Here is a 16599-nt window from a genome sequence, read left to right as displayed (position 1 = left end):
TCCAGCCGCTCAGAGCCCGGCGCACGCCTTGCCAGGAGCGAGCCCCTAGGAGTATTCTCCACTGGTTCTCCAGCCCCCCGAGCCTGAGCGATCTGTCTGCGAGACGCAGGCAAATACCAGCCTGAAATCACCTGTTCCGTAGCTGAATGAGCTGAGATCAGTAGAAAACAGGGATGATTACAATAGCTCTCCAAGATGGCGGCTGCTGTCCTCCTCCATGGTCCGACCGGTGTCGAGAACCAAACTGGACCACTTCTCTCCTCTGTCTCAAAGCCGGCCATTGCACCACTGGCAGGAGCCCCCAGAATCCGCATCGCTGCACCCCCGCTCCGGCACCTCGCTGCTTCCCAGCGCGTGCCGCAGACTCCAGCTGCGGGGCGCGACCCTCCGTGCGGAGAAATCGCCCGCGTCCGAGCCCCCGCAGCCGAACCTCGCGCGATGGAAATCCGTCCACTAGATTCTGGAGCACCTCAATTTCACTGGAAATTCCCAACAAGATAGCCTTCAGCTGTTTCACCTCGTCTTTCTCCCGCACAGTGACGCGGCGCACTGGGGTGATGCACTTCCTTCGCCGCCATCTTCTGCCTCTATGATTATTTTTAAAAAAGGAAAATGACAAAGATGAATTAATTCTCCTCATCAGAATTAAGCTCTAAACAATTTGGCTAGTTAAATATTGCAGTATTCTATATAAATATGCTATTCTCTTGCAAAAACACCAAAATGTACCCTAACAAGGTTTTATTTTGAATTAAAAATTATTCAAAGACACTATAATATTTACTATTTTAATAGTCATGTCTTATATCTGGGATTAAGTCTGATTCTTAGATGAAATATGGAATATGGAATCAGTAAAGATTTTGCATAAAGAAGTGTTTTGAGTCAAAGTAAGGATCTTACAAAAGTAAATTCAGAAGTAGAAAGTACCCTGTCATATTAAATGGATACTTAATTTTCCAATTTTACTTTTTTGCAGAGTGGCAAAAATAGTAGCTCCCAAAAAGATAAAACTGGCTTCAGCTGAAGGGGAGCTTAAAATTGCCATGGATGGTCTTAGAAAGAAGCAGGCAGCACTTCAGGAAGTCCAGGACAAACTGGCCAAGCTTCAAGACACACTTGAGTTAAACAAACAAAAGAAGGCTGACTTGGAAAACCAGGTGTGTGCTGATGCAAAGTACATATATAGGGCAGTACATATACAGTGTTGTGAATAAGAGTGTTCATGCTAGTATGTGATGAGCTCATCCTACTTTCTTCTTTGTTAGAAGATGGCACACTGTGACCCCCAAGTCAAGTCTGCCCATGACCTATTTTTGTATGGCCCATAAGTTTATGGTGGTTTTGACATTTAAAAATGATTACATGTTAAATGGTTATATAGGTAGCTACATAATACATAAGTCTTCAGTTTTGCCTCTTGGCCCTTGTGCAGTCAGCTTTTTGTCACTGTGATATAAATACTTGCCAAGAACAACTTAGAGGATGAAAAGTTTATTTGGATCTCATGGTTTCATAGGTCTCAGTCCATGGTTGGCGTACTCCATTGTTCTAGCCTGAGGTAAAGCAAGAGTATCATGGTATAAGGATTTGTCAGAGGAGAGTTGCTCAGTTCATGTCAACTAGGAAGCAGAGAGAGAGAGCCAGGAGCCAAAAACAAACAAATCCCAAAGGCAAGCCTCCAATGACTTACCTCCTTCAACCACGCCCCACCTGCCTACAGTTATCACACAGAATTCCATTCAGATTATTAATCCATCAAATTAATTAATCCATTGATGAGATTAACATGTCTTGTCACTGCCTAAAAGCCCCATCTCTGAACCTCGCTGCACTGGGGACCATGCTTTCAAAACATGAGCTTTTTAGGGGACATTCCATATCCAAACCATAACAGTTCTGAAAGGCTGAAATATTTACTTTTTGGCCCTTTGCAAACAAACAAACAAAAAATGCCAGTCTCTGCCTTAGATTACTAGAATATTGAGCTAGATTATTTAAATCACTTTTGATCTTATAAATAAGGAAATGGAGAAATCAAGCATTAACTGACCTATATTGTATAAAAAGTTAATGGCAGAACTGAAATTAGAACTCAATTCTAAATCCACATGATGTCTACTGAAAAATTTTTAAGACTAAAACCAGAGCTATGATTTATATAGTGACATTATTTTCACAAATCGATTGCTGAAGTCTGATCATATTCCAGGAAAAAAAAAAAAAGTGGTTTGTATAAGAGGCGTCTCCCCCAACGCTCCAGTGTTCATATAGGAATTTTGAGAGGTGAATCAATTAGATTATGAGATCTGTAACCTAATCAGTAGATTAATCCATGTGATGAATTAGTAATTTGAAGATCTAACTGCAGATAGATGGAGTGTTGGCTGGGGGAGGTAGGTCACTGGGGGCATGCCTTGGAAGTGTTTATCTTCCCTGTGGCTCCTTCCCCCTCTTTCTTTGCTTCCCAGATGCCATGAGCTGAGTAGCTTTCCTCTGCCTCACCTTGGGCCCAGAACAATAGAGTTTACTGACTGTAGACTGAACCTCTGAAACCCTGAGCCCAAAATAAGTTTATTTATTTTATTCCTCCTGTACTTTGTTCTTATTAGGTATTTTAATTACAGTGACAGACAGTGACTAACACAATAGATGTTAAAAATATTTTGTAACAGCATTTATCAAGTGTTTATTATGCACCAGGCATGCTGGTTCTTTTTTAATCATTGCATTAGTTTATTTCAAAAATTACAATGACAGTAAAATTTTAAACCCTTCAAAGAGTGTAAATGTGAAAGTCCTACCTCCTGCTACTGATTCCCAGTGCTTCTTTCCTGGTGCAAATATTACACCTGGTGTCTTGCAAGGCCCTATTGTCCTAAGAGCATTATATATTATTTCATTTATTCTCACAATACTTTCTGAGGAGATAAACTTTTTTAAAAGCCATTATTTAAACCAACTAAAGCACAGAAAGGTTAAATAATTTGCTCATGTTCAGCCCAGCTTATAAGCATTAAGTCTAAGATCTAAACCCAGGAAATCTGATTGTAATGGTTCCACTCTTTCTGAAGTACCAGATTCCTTCTTTCTGTGAAATCTATCTGCTGTACTTCCAAAGTATATTTGCACAAATATAGGACATTATGCTAATCTGTAAGATATGATGTACTATTGGGCATAATTGCTGGATAATCAGTTGTAGTTTAAATGATATTAGAAATAGGTGTACTTGCCCCCTGTAAACATTTTCAACTCTGCCATATATCTGAAATTTTTTTATACTAAAATGTTAGAAAATTATGGTAATGTAAAATGAATGTACATATATATTTATAGTAAATATCTACTTTTGGAAGAAAAGTTTTAGCTGACTTTATTTGGTTTCTAATGACAACTTTATTATAGTCCAAGTCTGATTCAGTTTATTATTAGTATTGTTTTGAAAGAAGAATGAATGAGGAAGGCAAAAGATAAAGAGGAAAAAATCAAATAGAAAAAATTTAAATTTGGAAGTATCAGAAATATTACCTATTATATACCTTTTGCTTTTTTCAAACCTATCTTTGGATGAGTTGATATTTGGTATTTTGTATCTTTTAATTTGAAAACATTTACTTAACATAAACAGTAGTATTAGGAAAAGTAAAAGATACATTCTTATTTTAAAATAATCCAAATGTCTCTGCTTTTATTGATTTTGAATTCTTCTTTCATGTAAATTATTTCAGTTTGAATCTCAAGATAAACTTTACTTAATTTTGTCTTCATCCAAGAATAATGATACTATCCCACTCAAAATTAAATCAAAATAATTCAGGTATTTTGCTGGAATATTGCTACTGTGTGATTTGAAATAACCTTTCCTCATTTGCCACCTTCATAGGTACCCTCTCTCCTGTCTTTGTTCTTCAAATTACATTCCCTAATTACGTATAATCAAATTTGGTTGATAGTCTTATGCACAAAGTAGGCTGTTAACTATTAATTAATGTCCTAATGTAAGTTTAATTATATTGGTTAGCACCATATAACTTGAAGATCGTGCTTTGTACATGAGCATAAATTGTTAGTTTTTAAACATTTAACTTTTAAAATCATTATCAAACCAACCATAAGTTAAGTGAGGAAAAATGTTTATAGAATATTTGAAATACAATGCATCCAGATTTTTTTGTTTGTTTGTTTGTTTTACAGTGCTGGGAATTCAACCCAGGGACATAAATGCTAGGCAAGTGCTCTACCACTGGCCATACCCCTATTCACTCACCCCCTTTTTTTCTGATTTTTTTAAATGGAGTGAAAAAATGTATATTTGCAGAATGTTCTTTATTAGTTAACTAACTTTCAGTGTCTTATAAGTCATTTCCTTGGTTATAATTTGCATTATATGCTAGATATCCATTATGAATTTCATAAATTATATTAATTTATTTTTAAAAATTCTAAAATATGATGGACTTTATAATAGTGAAATGATCACATATTATCTTTTTGATTTTTTTTTACAAATTTCTAGGTGAAAGTTTGAAATTCTTTAAAAAAAATCTCTAATGGTAAAATGTGGCCAAATTTTAAACTTATTCTACTTATGGATGTTAATAAAAACTTACTTTTATTTTTGAGGTTGACTTATGCAGCAAAAAACTAGAAAGAGCTGAACAGTTGATTGGAGGCCTTGGAGGTGAGAAAACTAGATGGAGCCATACAGCTCTGGAGCTGGGTCAGTCGTACATCAACCTGACAGGTGATATCCTCGTTTCCTCAGGAGTTGTTGCTTACCTGGGGGCCTTTACATCTAACTACAGACAGGTAAGGAATGTTTTGGATCTCTTCTTGACCTCTTCTCATCATAGTCAACATTAACCTCAGGGAGATTATTGTGTTTTTTGTGTGATATTTTTTAGGGGATTGGGGTATAAGTACAAGGAGCCACAAAATATTTTCAAATGATTTCTAGTTGTGTGTTTTAGTTATCCTATAAATTAGGTTGGTAGCCAAAAGATGTTATATGAAATACTCTTCTAAATACTATTTTTTAAGAACAAAAAAATGTACTGAGAAATGTGTTTTAGTCAGTTATTACATTGCTGTGACCGTAAAACCTGACAAAAAACAATTTTAAAGGAGGAAGTTTATTTTGGCTCATGGTTTTCAGATGGCTCATGGTGTAGCACATGGTCCACCAACTCCATACCTCTGAAGCAGAATATTATGGTGAAAGGGCATGAAGAAAGAAAGCAGCCCAGGATATGGCATCCAGAAAGCAGAGAGAGAGAGTGGGGAGGGGGAAAGAAGGTGAGCTCCCCACTCCTCAGGGACAAAATATAAATCCCCAAAATACACACACACCCAGTGACCTACATCCTTCAGCTACTCTCTACCTGCCTGCAGTTAACACCCACTTAATATGTATCAATGGATTAATTAATTGATTAAGTTGAAGATCTCATTGATTATTTCAACTCTGAAAATTCTTGCAGTTCACACGTGAGCTTTGGGTGGACACCTCATATCTAAACCTTAACTAAATATAAGGTGAAATGATAGACTCTTGTACAAAATTTTAGTTTCTAAACAAGTATAAAGGAATCAGGTGTGTGTGTGTGTGTGTGTGTGTGTGTGTGTGTGTGTGTGTTATGGTTTAGATGTGAGGTGTCTCCCAAAAGCTGACATGTGAGATAGTAAAAGAAGCTTTAGAGGTGAAATGCCCTGAGCTGCTTTCCTCTACCACTCTCTTCCACTATGATGTTCTCTCTCAGCTAGGGGCCTGAGGAATGGAGTCAGCCATCTATGGACTGAGACCTCTGAAACTTGTTAGCCCAAACATAAACTTTTCCTCCTAAAATTGTCCTTGTCAGCTGTTTTGGTCAAAGCAGTGAAAAAGCTGAATAAAAGAGTGTGTTTTCATGTGCTTAATCGCTACTCTCCATGAGTCTCAATAAGTCATTTCAAAATCATTTCAAAGACTGAAGTTTTGGGGAAGGAAAAGATGAGCCTTCCTGAAACTCTATTAATTAGAGATTCAAGGTGGTGGGCTGGAGGAGGCTGCATTCCTTGTCCCTCCATGACCAGGTAGCAGGGATACTGCTTCTCGGCAAGATGAGTGAAAGAAGGATTTCTCTAAAACCCAATGTTTGACAGTCAGAATGTCTTAGAGACTCAGAAATTTGGGTACATTAAACACAGAAGAGACTACACTGTAGCCAAGCTAGTTGCTGCTGCTATACAGTTTTACCAGTAAGGACAAGTCCCATTTCCTCAGATGTGATATTGACCACCTGAGAAACTCCAAATCGGGCATAGAAAACAAGTTTTATTTAAAGGATAGAAATGGACTTCTCTCCAGAGGAAAAAAAAAGGACCTAGAGTCAGTACCCAAAGAAATGGGAGTGTCCTGCCCCTTTTATACATTTTAGATTTTCTTTGTTTTTCCTGCCCTCTCCTCCCCTTAACTCTCTCCATCCTGCCCACAAGGATGAGCCAAAAGGTAAGACGCAAACTGGCAGGGGAAGGACCAAAGGGTGCAGTGATCCAGGTAGGAAGGCAACAGTCCAGGAGGCATTAATTTTTAAAAAAATTTTTTAATTTTTTATTCTAATTTGTTATTTATGACAGTAGAATGCATTACAATTCATATTATACATATAAAGCACAATTTTTCATGTCTCTGGTTGTATATAAAGTATATTCACACCATTTGTGTCTTCATAAATGTACTTAGGGTAATGGTATCCATCTTATTCCACCATCCTTTTTTACCCCCATGCATCCTCTCTTTCCCTCCCTCCCCTTTTGCCCTATGTAGAATTAATCTAATCCTCCCATGCTCCCCCTCCCAACCCTACTATGAATCAGCCTCCTCATATCAGAGAAAACATCAGGCATTTGTATTTTGGGGATTGACTAACTTCATTTAGCATTATATTTTCCAACACCATCCATTTACCTGCAAATGCCATGATTTTATTCTCTTTTATTGCTGAGTAATATTCCATTGTGTATGCACACTACATTTTCTTTATCCATTCATCTACTGAAGGACATCTATGTTGGTTCCACAGTTGAGCTATTGTGAATTGTGCTGCTGTAAACATTGATGTGGCTGTGTCCTTGTAGTTTGCTGTTTTTAAGTCCTTTGGGTATAGACCAAGGAGAGGGATAGCTGGGTCAAATGGTAGTTCCATTCCCAGCTTTCCAAGGAGTCTCCATACTGCTTCCAGGAGGCATTAATTAACAACTCCTACAACTCCCTGCAGGAAGAAACAATCCCTGGGGAAGGTTACCTTAGCGACAGGTTGGAGTAGGAGGTATAAAGGACTTTGGAGATGTCAGCATTCGATTTTTTTCCCTTTACAACCAGCCCCCATCTTTCTAATGGGACCCACTTATTTATTATCTATATTGACTATTTTTTACCCTCTGGCTTCAGCAACAGTAGCAACAGCAGCAGTGGTATCGGTGCTGATTCAGCACGGAGGGAAGGGAGAATACAGAGAAGCACAACAGGCAGATTTAGTTTGTAAAATCCTGAATTCAGAAAATTAGCCTGCCCTTGACTTATCCAGAGGCTGCACTCTGCACTGGTGTATGAAAAGCACCCCATTTTTCCCAACTGGTGGGAGCCATTTTGAGGTAGCCATGCTGAGCTGCAGGAGCTGAGAGATCTGAGCAAAAACAGCTGTACAGTCCTGGCAAGCACCCGACACATGACTGAGGCTGTACCTAGCAGAAAAAAGGGTGCCACAGGAACAAAGAACTTTTTCCCAGGAGAATTCAAGTTAGAAAAGTGAAAGGGAGCCCAACTCGATTCCTCCTTTGAGTCTGGCTGCTCAATAAAGTGCCTCACATCAGCTGAAGCAGGTTAGGAATTTGAACAGGCAAGTGTGAGCAAGTGTGAATTTACCCAGGGACTAAGACAAAGAAGTCTGGAAAGGCTATGTTCAGAGGGTATGAAGGATTGGTTCTGTAAGATATGGAGAATGACAAAGCATAAAATCATGTAGCCTGGGAAGAAGGAATGAGGAAGAAGCAACAAATTGATAAAATTGACCCTTTCCCAATAAATTCTTTTCCTGTTCATGACAATCCCTAGAAAGGAAGCAAACATCATCCAGTGGTAAGAGTCCTATTCTGTGACCTACACTCACATATCAGTCTCTCAAGTCAAGACAGTTGGCCATCTGCACTCCATCAGAGGTCTCTCATTCAACTTTAAGCTTAAGTAAGGGTTGTAGTAGCAAAGTCAGTGCTATGCCCAGGTCCTCACCTGGCCTCTACGTGCTTTCACGTCCAATGGCTGGTAACTAAGACTTTTATTTTTCTGGTGTGGGAGCAGGGGAAATCAGTCTTCCCTTGGGTTCTTAGACCCCTACTTCTGGCTCAGACAGAGGCAGGAGTATGAGAATCTGTTTCTTGGTTTTGTGGTTGGGACAACTCCAAGGAATAATTTATACTCCCATGGTTCCTTGTGGGATCAAGCCAAAATCACCTCCTGCAGAAATGAGGCTGATCCTTCATCCTTGATTGGCTTCTACTCCTTTCTCCGGCATCCACTCTTCAATAAAGTGCCTCACATCAGTCCTCATCTCAGATTCCACTTGTGGGAAAAAAGCTGGATCTTCCCTTAAAGCCAGAATCTAAGTAGTTGTCAATTATTCGTCAACCCCTTCCTACTTACACTGCTTTTCATAAATATAGAAAGTCTAATTGGTTAACGAGGCCCTTAGTTCTTCAACTCCATTGACTATGCCTATCCCCTTAATATCTTACACTTCTGATAGGAATATACAAACCCTGGATTAGACTTAATTCACACATTGTGTAAGCAACAGCTTCCCTGCCAATAATCAGAATAAAAACTGTTTTAGGGGTGATATTGTCACCAAGATGGCACTCATGGTTATTTTTCTACTTGTATCATATGTCTTACCACTAGGTTAGTAACCAGGGTCTTGGCTTATATCTTAAGATGCTTATTCAGAGTCCTCCATGTTTCTTTCATTTAACTCTCTGGTGCTCCATACCCTATGGACATATAATTGGGCCACTTAAATTGCTACCCCAGAGTTCATCTGTGGCAACATACTATACCTGTGAACTTTAAACAGAGCATTCCAAAGGAAATATTCCTTCCATTTTCTCTTTTACCCCATTTCATCGACTGTCATGCCTACTCCATCATCAAGCTAACTTTGAACAAACTTGCAGATTCATACAGAAGAAACCATGCCAATAGGAACTGTGTACTGGGAGACAGAATCCACATAGGAAATGCCAACTGCACTTCCAACTCACATAGTCACTCCACCTGTTCTGGGTACAACAACCACATAAAACAAAATAAAACAGCCAGATGATATTTATTAAGTACCTATGATAGGTAGGATTTTTGCCCCCAGGATCTTTATCTCCAAGTATGACTACATTTATATGTGTTTATACATGTGAATGTGTTATATGATTCAGGGATTTTGCAGGTGGAATTAAGGCTGCTAATCAACTGACCTTAAAAAAGGAAGATCAGCTGGGTGCAGTGGCTCATGCCTGTAATCCCAGTGGCTCAGGAGGCTGAGGCAGTAGAATCGCAAGTTCAAAGCCAGCCTCAGTAACAGCAAGGCACTAAGCAACTCAGCGAGACCCAGTCTCTGACTAAAATACAAAACAGGGCTGGGGATGTGGCTCAGTAGTCAAGTGCCCCTGAGTTCAATCCCTAGCACCCCCCACCCAAAATGTAAGATAAGCCTGAACTATCTTTTGGGAGCAAGAGTAAGGAAGTGCCCGGAGAAAAAGGATATAGAATTTAGCTTAGAGTACTTCTACTGTCAAAGTTTAGATAATTGCAGCATCACAATAAATAACAATAGTAACATAACCCACTGAATAAAATTTAAAAAGATGAATCTATGCTGACATAAATTAATAAATGAAAAAAAAATGAGTGCTTGGCAAAAGCCAGGACATTTTCTTAGTCACAAAGTATCTGAACAAAGGCTTCAATGTTAGTTGCAATGAGAGGGGAAAGAACAACTTAGCAGTAGAAAAGCTGTGACATCACTCACAAGTGCTGTCTTCACTATTTTGAATCATGGATAAAAGCTCTGGATTCTCATTTTTGAGCAGTTTTCTCACAAATGAGAGAAGCCCTCACCCCAGCGATTTTTCTTTTCAAGCTCTAACACTCCTGGGTTATTTTAGGCTCTCTGCAGAGGCTCCAAGATCCTGGATACCCAGAAGCAGTTCCTTTCCTTATGCCCACAGAATTATTCAAAATACCCAATTCTCTGAAATACATGAAACCTTGCTAATCCCATCCTGCTTACCACACTCAAGCTGCCTTTTGTAGCTCCAGCTTTGTTACTCTGTCTCTGGTGTGACACATTTTGTGGCACTGTGTGACAGCCTTCTTACAGTTTAGAGCCATAAATAACAAAAACTTCTTTCATATGAGTGTCTTTGTGTTGTATTCTACCATCCAAAGAACCTGTAATATCACACATATTATATAATTTGAAATAGAAGTCTGGAAATCAACACTTTAATCAAGTAATAAAAAGTAATGTTGTCAGTAAATGAACAATTTAAAATCATGTACCATTGATGGGATGAAATGAGAACAGCAACATTTCTGTGATATTCCTGGCAAGGTGTATGACAAGGTGAATCATGAGGGAACTCCATACAGACCCATATAAGGAGCATTCTACATAATATTAACTGGCCTATCCCAAATCGTGAAACTCATCAACTCTCTCAAACTGTCATTGCCTTTCATGTGCAAATCAGAATGTTGGTTCAGCCTACTCAGCAAGACCCAAGGGGAGATGGTAGTGCCCACCATACGCTCTGAGCCAGTGCCACCTGCGCGCACACAGTGGCCTCATCAAACTAAAGGCTGGTACCATGACCATGCATATTCATCTTCCCATGTGATTTGTTGATGCCTTCCCTTTGTTCTAGCTCATTTCTCTCTACTCAAGTCTTTCACTGTTTTTGAAGGTTTTGATCTGTAACTTGAACTTGAACATTGACTTCTAACTTCTGAGTACGAACCTTGGCTTTAGTACTCTCCTGATTCCTGTGAATCCTAATAGACTTGCCCCAGCTAGAGTATGGAAAATTCCAAAATGTGTCTTATTCTTCATGAAACTTACTAGCCCTACCATGGACCCTCTCAAGGGCATATGAAAACTAGAAATGTTTTCTGTTTCCTCTACTTATTCAAAATGGATTTACTTTAAATGTTAAGTTTTACTAAATATCTGTAATCTAAGGAAAAATGTGGTTTCCAACTACTCTGTAAAAAATGAAGTTTTAGAATAACAATAGGTAATTATTTTTTCCAGATACAAAATTCTGACTTCATTATATAATCAATCTAGGTTTTATCCAAACATTGAATATATTTCATTTTTATTTAAATGCATAACTGACCCTCTTAATTAGAATGTTATTTGAACAAAAATCTGCTACAGAAGTTTTGATAATGGTGGGTTTTCTCAAAGTTCAAAGTATAATTGAGGAGTTTACAAAATATTATTATTGTAACATCCTCTCTATATCTTTCTGCAAATGCTTTAAAGAACCAAACCAAGGAGTGGACAGAGTTGTGCAAACTAAAAAGTATTCCCTGCTCAGATGAGTATTCTCTTATGGGTACCCTGGGAGAAGCTGTGACAATTCGAACTTGGAATATTGCTGGACTACCTTCAGACTCATTTTCCATTGACAATGGCATTATCATAATGTAAGTAACCTTGGCTTTAGTACTCTCACAAATTGACTTCTAACTTTCTGAATATGAACCTAGGCTTTAGTACTCTCCTGGTTCCTGGGAATCCTAACAGATTTGCCCCAGGTAAGGTATGGAAAACTTCAAAATGTGTCCTATTCTTGATGAAACTTAATAGCCCTACCATAGCCTTAAACTTAATAGCCCTAGCATTATATGAGTATGAACATCTTAGCTTTTTTCGCCATAAATTATTTAAGAATCAGCAGGTGTATTTATCTGCAAACCTCTTAACAACTTTTAGTAACAAAATTCTACGTAGTTGAGACAATTAATTAGCTAAATTAAATGTGAATATTGGAGACTAGTAAACAAACAAACAAGGTGACTTTTCTTAATCAATTTTAAGAAAGTAGAGAAAATTCTGCCATAATTAAGTGAAGTCCAAAATTTTCATTCTTATAAGACATAGAATTTTGTGATTATAGGCTATTAAATGTGCAGCCGTGTGTTGTTAATTGTGATTGGGTAGGTTGTTCCAAATTCTGTCCTTGTCCCTGATGTGGGACAAGTTTGAATTATATGGATACATTTCTTGATCCTTGGCTGACAGGATCTTTCAGGGTTCTGCACTCTTCCTGGAACCTCCTGGTTAGGAGATAAACCCCACAGAGTCTTGGTAGGAAGGATGCCAAGGGCATTTCTAGTCACACCTCCTCCTTCACATCTTACCTCCAAGAAACCAAGGACTTCAATCTACCCAGTGTGAGAACAAACATCAATTGTGTTATTTCCAAGTTCACATTACCATAGCCTTTTACGACTGGGCCAGTCTTCTTGTGATTTTAGTGTGTTAACAGATAGCACAAGAGTGGAAAGTATTCAGTTCTGCCTTACAAAACAATTTGATTAGTTGATAGTTTTCTATTGAAAAAGTAGTATGATAGTATTTAATTTAAAGTAAAAAATGCATAAGCTATAGATGTGATTTCTGATAATAGAAATGACCACCAAGTATGATGACTGGTTGCTCTTAATTTTTTTATGTAGTTTTTATGAAAATCATTCCATAATGTAAAACTCTGGTGAATACATTTCTGTGTTATGTTATTATGCTCAACAAATTATCCTGACAGATGGATTCCTTTAGCATTTATTTACTGAATTGTTCTATAAGGACTTGAAGTCTGTGAAGTATGTACCATTCGATTATAACATGAAGCAAGATAAAATATGATGAGACTGCCAAGGGGATGTTAAAGGAGTAGTTACTATTAGGTCCTTGAGTCAAGCTAATCCTAGTTGGACCCTGAAATAAATTTAAAACTTTCTGATAACTAAGGCAAAAAAGGAAAGTCTTTTGCCACATAGTTCTCTTTTAACCAAGTAAATTTTACTTAGACAAACTTCTTTAGAAACTCAAATGTAATTATTTTGTTGGTTTAGAGAAAGACCTTTTTCTGGGGGACTAAAATTAAGTATTGGGGTCTCTGATTCTGTAATCTAAAAATTCATCCAGAAAGAAATCAGAGAATGTAAAAAATGGCAGATTCATTAGCTTGCTAATAAATTAGCAGAATATTAAGTACCTTTTAACATGTATAGAATCATATCTAGTTTATTATTGAATTCTTTAACATTATTTAACTTTCATGCAATGTGTGTGTTGATAGTTCATGTTAGAATATACAAGAGATTGGCACATGTGAAAAATTTCTGAAATTTTAAAGTCCAACTCTTATTTTCACTTTTGTCCAACTGGACCAATTAGCTTGATATGAAGAATAATCAAATTTTTACTGTTTTTGTTTTTGTTATTGTTATTGTTTTCCTCTCAGAAAAGATCTTTGGCTCTTCTCTAGTACTTGTGAATGTAGCTGGCCACATTCTAGAGTGATTGTAATGTCTTCGTTGTTTTGATTTGCTATTTTATATATCTTTGTTCCACCTAGAACGGTACCTGTAATCATTATATCCACTGGAGGCCACATTACATCTTATTTTCTAGCCAAAAAAAAAAAAGTACCAGTTCCATCAATTTAACTGCAAATGATAGGATTTTATTCTCATTTATGAATAATACTTTCTTGTGTATATATATCATATTTTCTTTATGCATTCATCTGTCAATGGGCATCTAGGCTGATTCCATATCTTAGCTGTTCTTTTACTCAGCTTTTATTTTGTCATGGGGACCAAAATACCTGACAAGAACAATTTTAGGAAGCAGAATAGGAAAAAGGTTATTTAGGATTCACAGTTTCAAAGATCCCGGTCCATTGACAGTGAGTGACTCTGTAGCTTTAGGCCTGAAGTGAGGCAGAACATCATGGCAGAAATGTATGGAGGAAGAATGCGGCTCAGGACATGGCAATCAGAAAGCAGAAGTTCACCAGGGACAAAACATAAACTCCAAATGCATGTCTCCTAGTGACCTACCTCCTCCAGCCCCACCCTACCTGATTACAGTTATCATTCACTTAATATATTCAGGTGGATAATGCACTGATTATGTTAAGGCTCTCATAACCCAGTCATTTTACCTCTGAACATTCTTTCATTGTCTTACACATGAGCTTTGGTGGGACACCTCATATCTAAACCATCACAGCTATTGTGAATAGTACTACAATAAACTTGAATCTGGAGGTATCTCTTGTATTCTGACTTTATGTTTATGCCCAGAAGTGAGACAACTAAACCACATGGTAATTCTAGTTTTTTGTTTTTTTGTTTTTCTGGGGGGTAACAGGGATTGAACTCAGGGGCAATCGACCACTGGGCCACATCCCCAGCCCTATTTTGTATTTTATTTAGAGACAGGGGCTCACTGAGTTGCTTAGCACCTTGCTTTTGCTATTTATTTTGCTATTTATTTTTGCATTTATTTCCTATGTTTTCATAATTTCTTTTTCAGCCAATTCATTATTGGTGTAGAGGAAATTTACTGGCTTTGAACTCACGATCCTCCTACATGTGCAACTATGCCTGGCTAGTTCCAGTTTTTTGAAAAACCTCAATAATGTTCTCCATAGTGGCTGTACTGTTTTATTTATGCCCATAGTTATAATAATTTCTTTTTTCCTGCATCCTAATCAGCATTTTAAAAAAAATTATAATAGTCATGCTAACTGGATTGAGATGATATCTTGTACTTTTGATTTGGATTTCTCTGCTAGTTTATACCATTTTTTCATATATTAGCCATTTTATTTTATTTTTAGAAGTATCTATTTAGACATTTGACCATTTTTTAATTTGATTGCTAATTTTTTTGTTAAGTTTTCTAAGTTCTATATATATTCTGGGTATTAACCTTCTGTCAGATGACTAGCTGGCAAATATTTCTCCCAGTCTGTGGCTCTCTCTTCACTCTGTTGATTATTTCCTTTACTGTAAAGGAACTTTCTATTTGATATAATCCCATTTGCAAATTTTTGCATTTATTTCCTATGCTTTTGGTGCCCTATTAAAAAATCAACTGTACCAATATCTTGAAGTGTTTCCTCTGTTTTCCTGTAGTAATTTCAGATCATACGTTTTTGATCCATTTTTTTTAACAGGGTGAGAGATAGGATTCAGTTTTGGTCTTTTGCATGTGTACATCCAGTTTTTATAGTACCATTTATTAAAAAGCCTGTCCTTTCTCCAGTGTATGCTTTTGGTGTCTTTGTTGAGAATCAGTTGGTTGTATATGTATGGATTTATTTCTGGGTCATCTATTGTGTGTGTGTGTGTGTGTGTGTGTGTGTGTGTGTGTGTGTGTTTCTGTTAATAGCATGCTGTTTTTGGTACTATGGTTATGTATTATGTCTTAAGAGTTGGGAATGGTAATGCCTTCAGCTTTACTCTTTTTTGCTTAAACTGCTTTGGCTATTGAATGTCTATTGTGCTTCCATATGGATTTTCATGTTTTTTTCTAGTTCTGTAGAAAAATGTCATTGGTATTTTAAAGGAATTTGTATTGAAAGATCACTTTGAGTAGAATAGACATTTTAATAGTATTAATTCTCCTAATCTATGAACATAAAATATCTTTTCACCTTTTAGTATCTTTTTCAATTTCTTTCTTTGGACTTTTCATTTCCACTTTCTTAATTGATATATTCCTAGGTAATTTTTATTGTATGTGTGCATATTGTGAATAGGATTGTTTTCATAATTTCTTTTTCAGCCAATTCATTATTGGTGTAGAGGAAATTTACTGATTTTTGTATGTTGACTTTTGTGTCTTGCTACTTTACTGAATTCACTTACCAGTTCTAATAGTACTTTGGTGTGGAGTCTTTAGGTTTTTCTATGTATAAAATCATATCATCTGCAAATAGGGATAATTTGGCTTCCTCCATTTCTATTTGTTTGCTTCTAATTTCTTTGTTTTGCCTAATTGCTCTGGCTGAAATTTCTAGTGCCATATTAAATGAGTGGTGAGGGTAGACACCCTTATCTTATTCCTGATATTCTATTTTTCCCATTAGATATGATGTTGGCTGTGAGTTTATCATGTTTAGTCTTTATTATGTTAAGATATGATCCTTCTATATCTATTTTTCAGTGCTGTTATCAGGAAGGGATGTTAAATTTTATCAAAGGATTGTTCTGCTTCTCTTGAGATGATCATGTGATATGTATCCTTCATATTATTTGGGTGATATATTACATTCATTTATTTATTTATGTGTATGTTAAACTATCCTTGTATCCATGGAGCTAAATGAACTTAGGGTGTGTTATCATTTTAATGTGCTGTTGTATTCAATTTTCAACTATTTTGTTGAGGATTGTTGCATCTATGTTTATTGGGGGTATTTGTCTACAGTTTCCTTTCTTTGTTGAGATTCCTTGTCAGGTTTTGGTAACAGGGTAAT

The 16599-nt window shown here is 37.0% G+C and overlaps 1 protein-coding gene across 1 annotated transcript in view; it reads left to right on the top strand.

The window, feature by feature from the left end:
* Nucleotides 1-16599, top strand: part of DNAH7 (dynein axonemal heavy chain 7) — a gene marked incomplete at both ends in the record, with an annotated part of 288918 nt that overhangs the window by 183714 nt on the left and 88605 nt on the right. The window contains 3 exons of the mRNA XM_081261736.1: nt 980-1160; nt 4627-4812; nt 11583-11746. Coding sequence (XP_081117862.1) covers nt 980-1160; nt 4627-4812; nt 11583-11746 — 531 coding nt within the window. The remainder of the gene's footprint in view (nt 1-979; nt 1161-4626; nt 4813-11582; nt 11747-16599) is intronic.

The sequence above is a fragment of the Spermophilus citellus genome (genome assembly GCF_964194105.1).
Source record: "Spermophilus citellus genome assembly, chromosome: 11".
NCBI lineage: Eukaryota > Metazoa > Chordata > Mammalia > Rodentia > Sciuridae > Spermophilus > Spermophilus citellus.
This window is presented reverse-complemented; position numbering and strand designations above follow the sequence as displayed.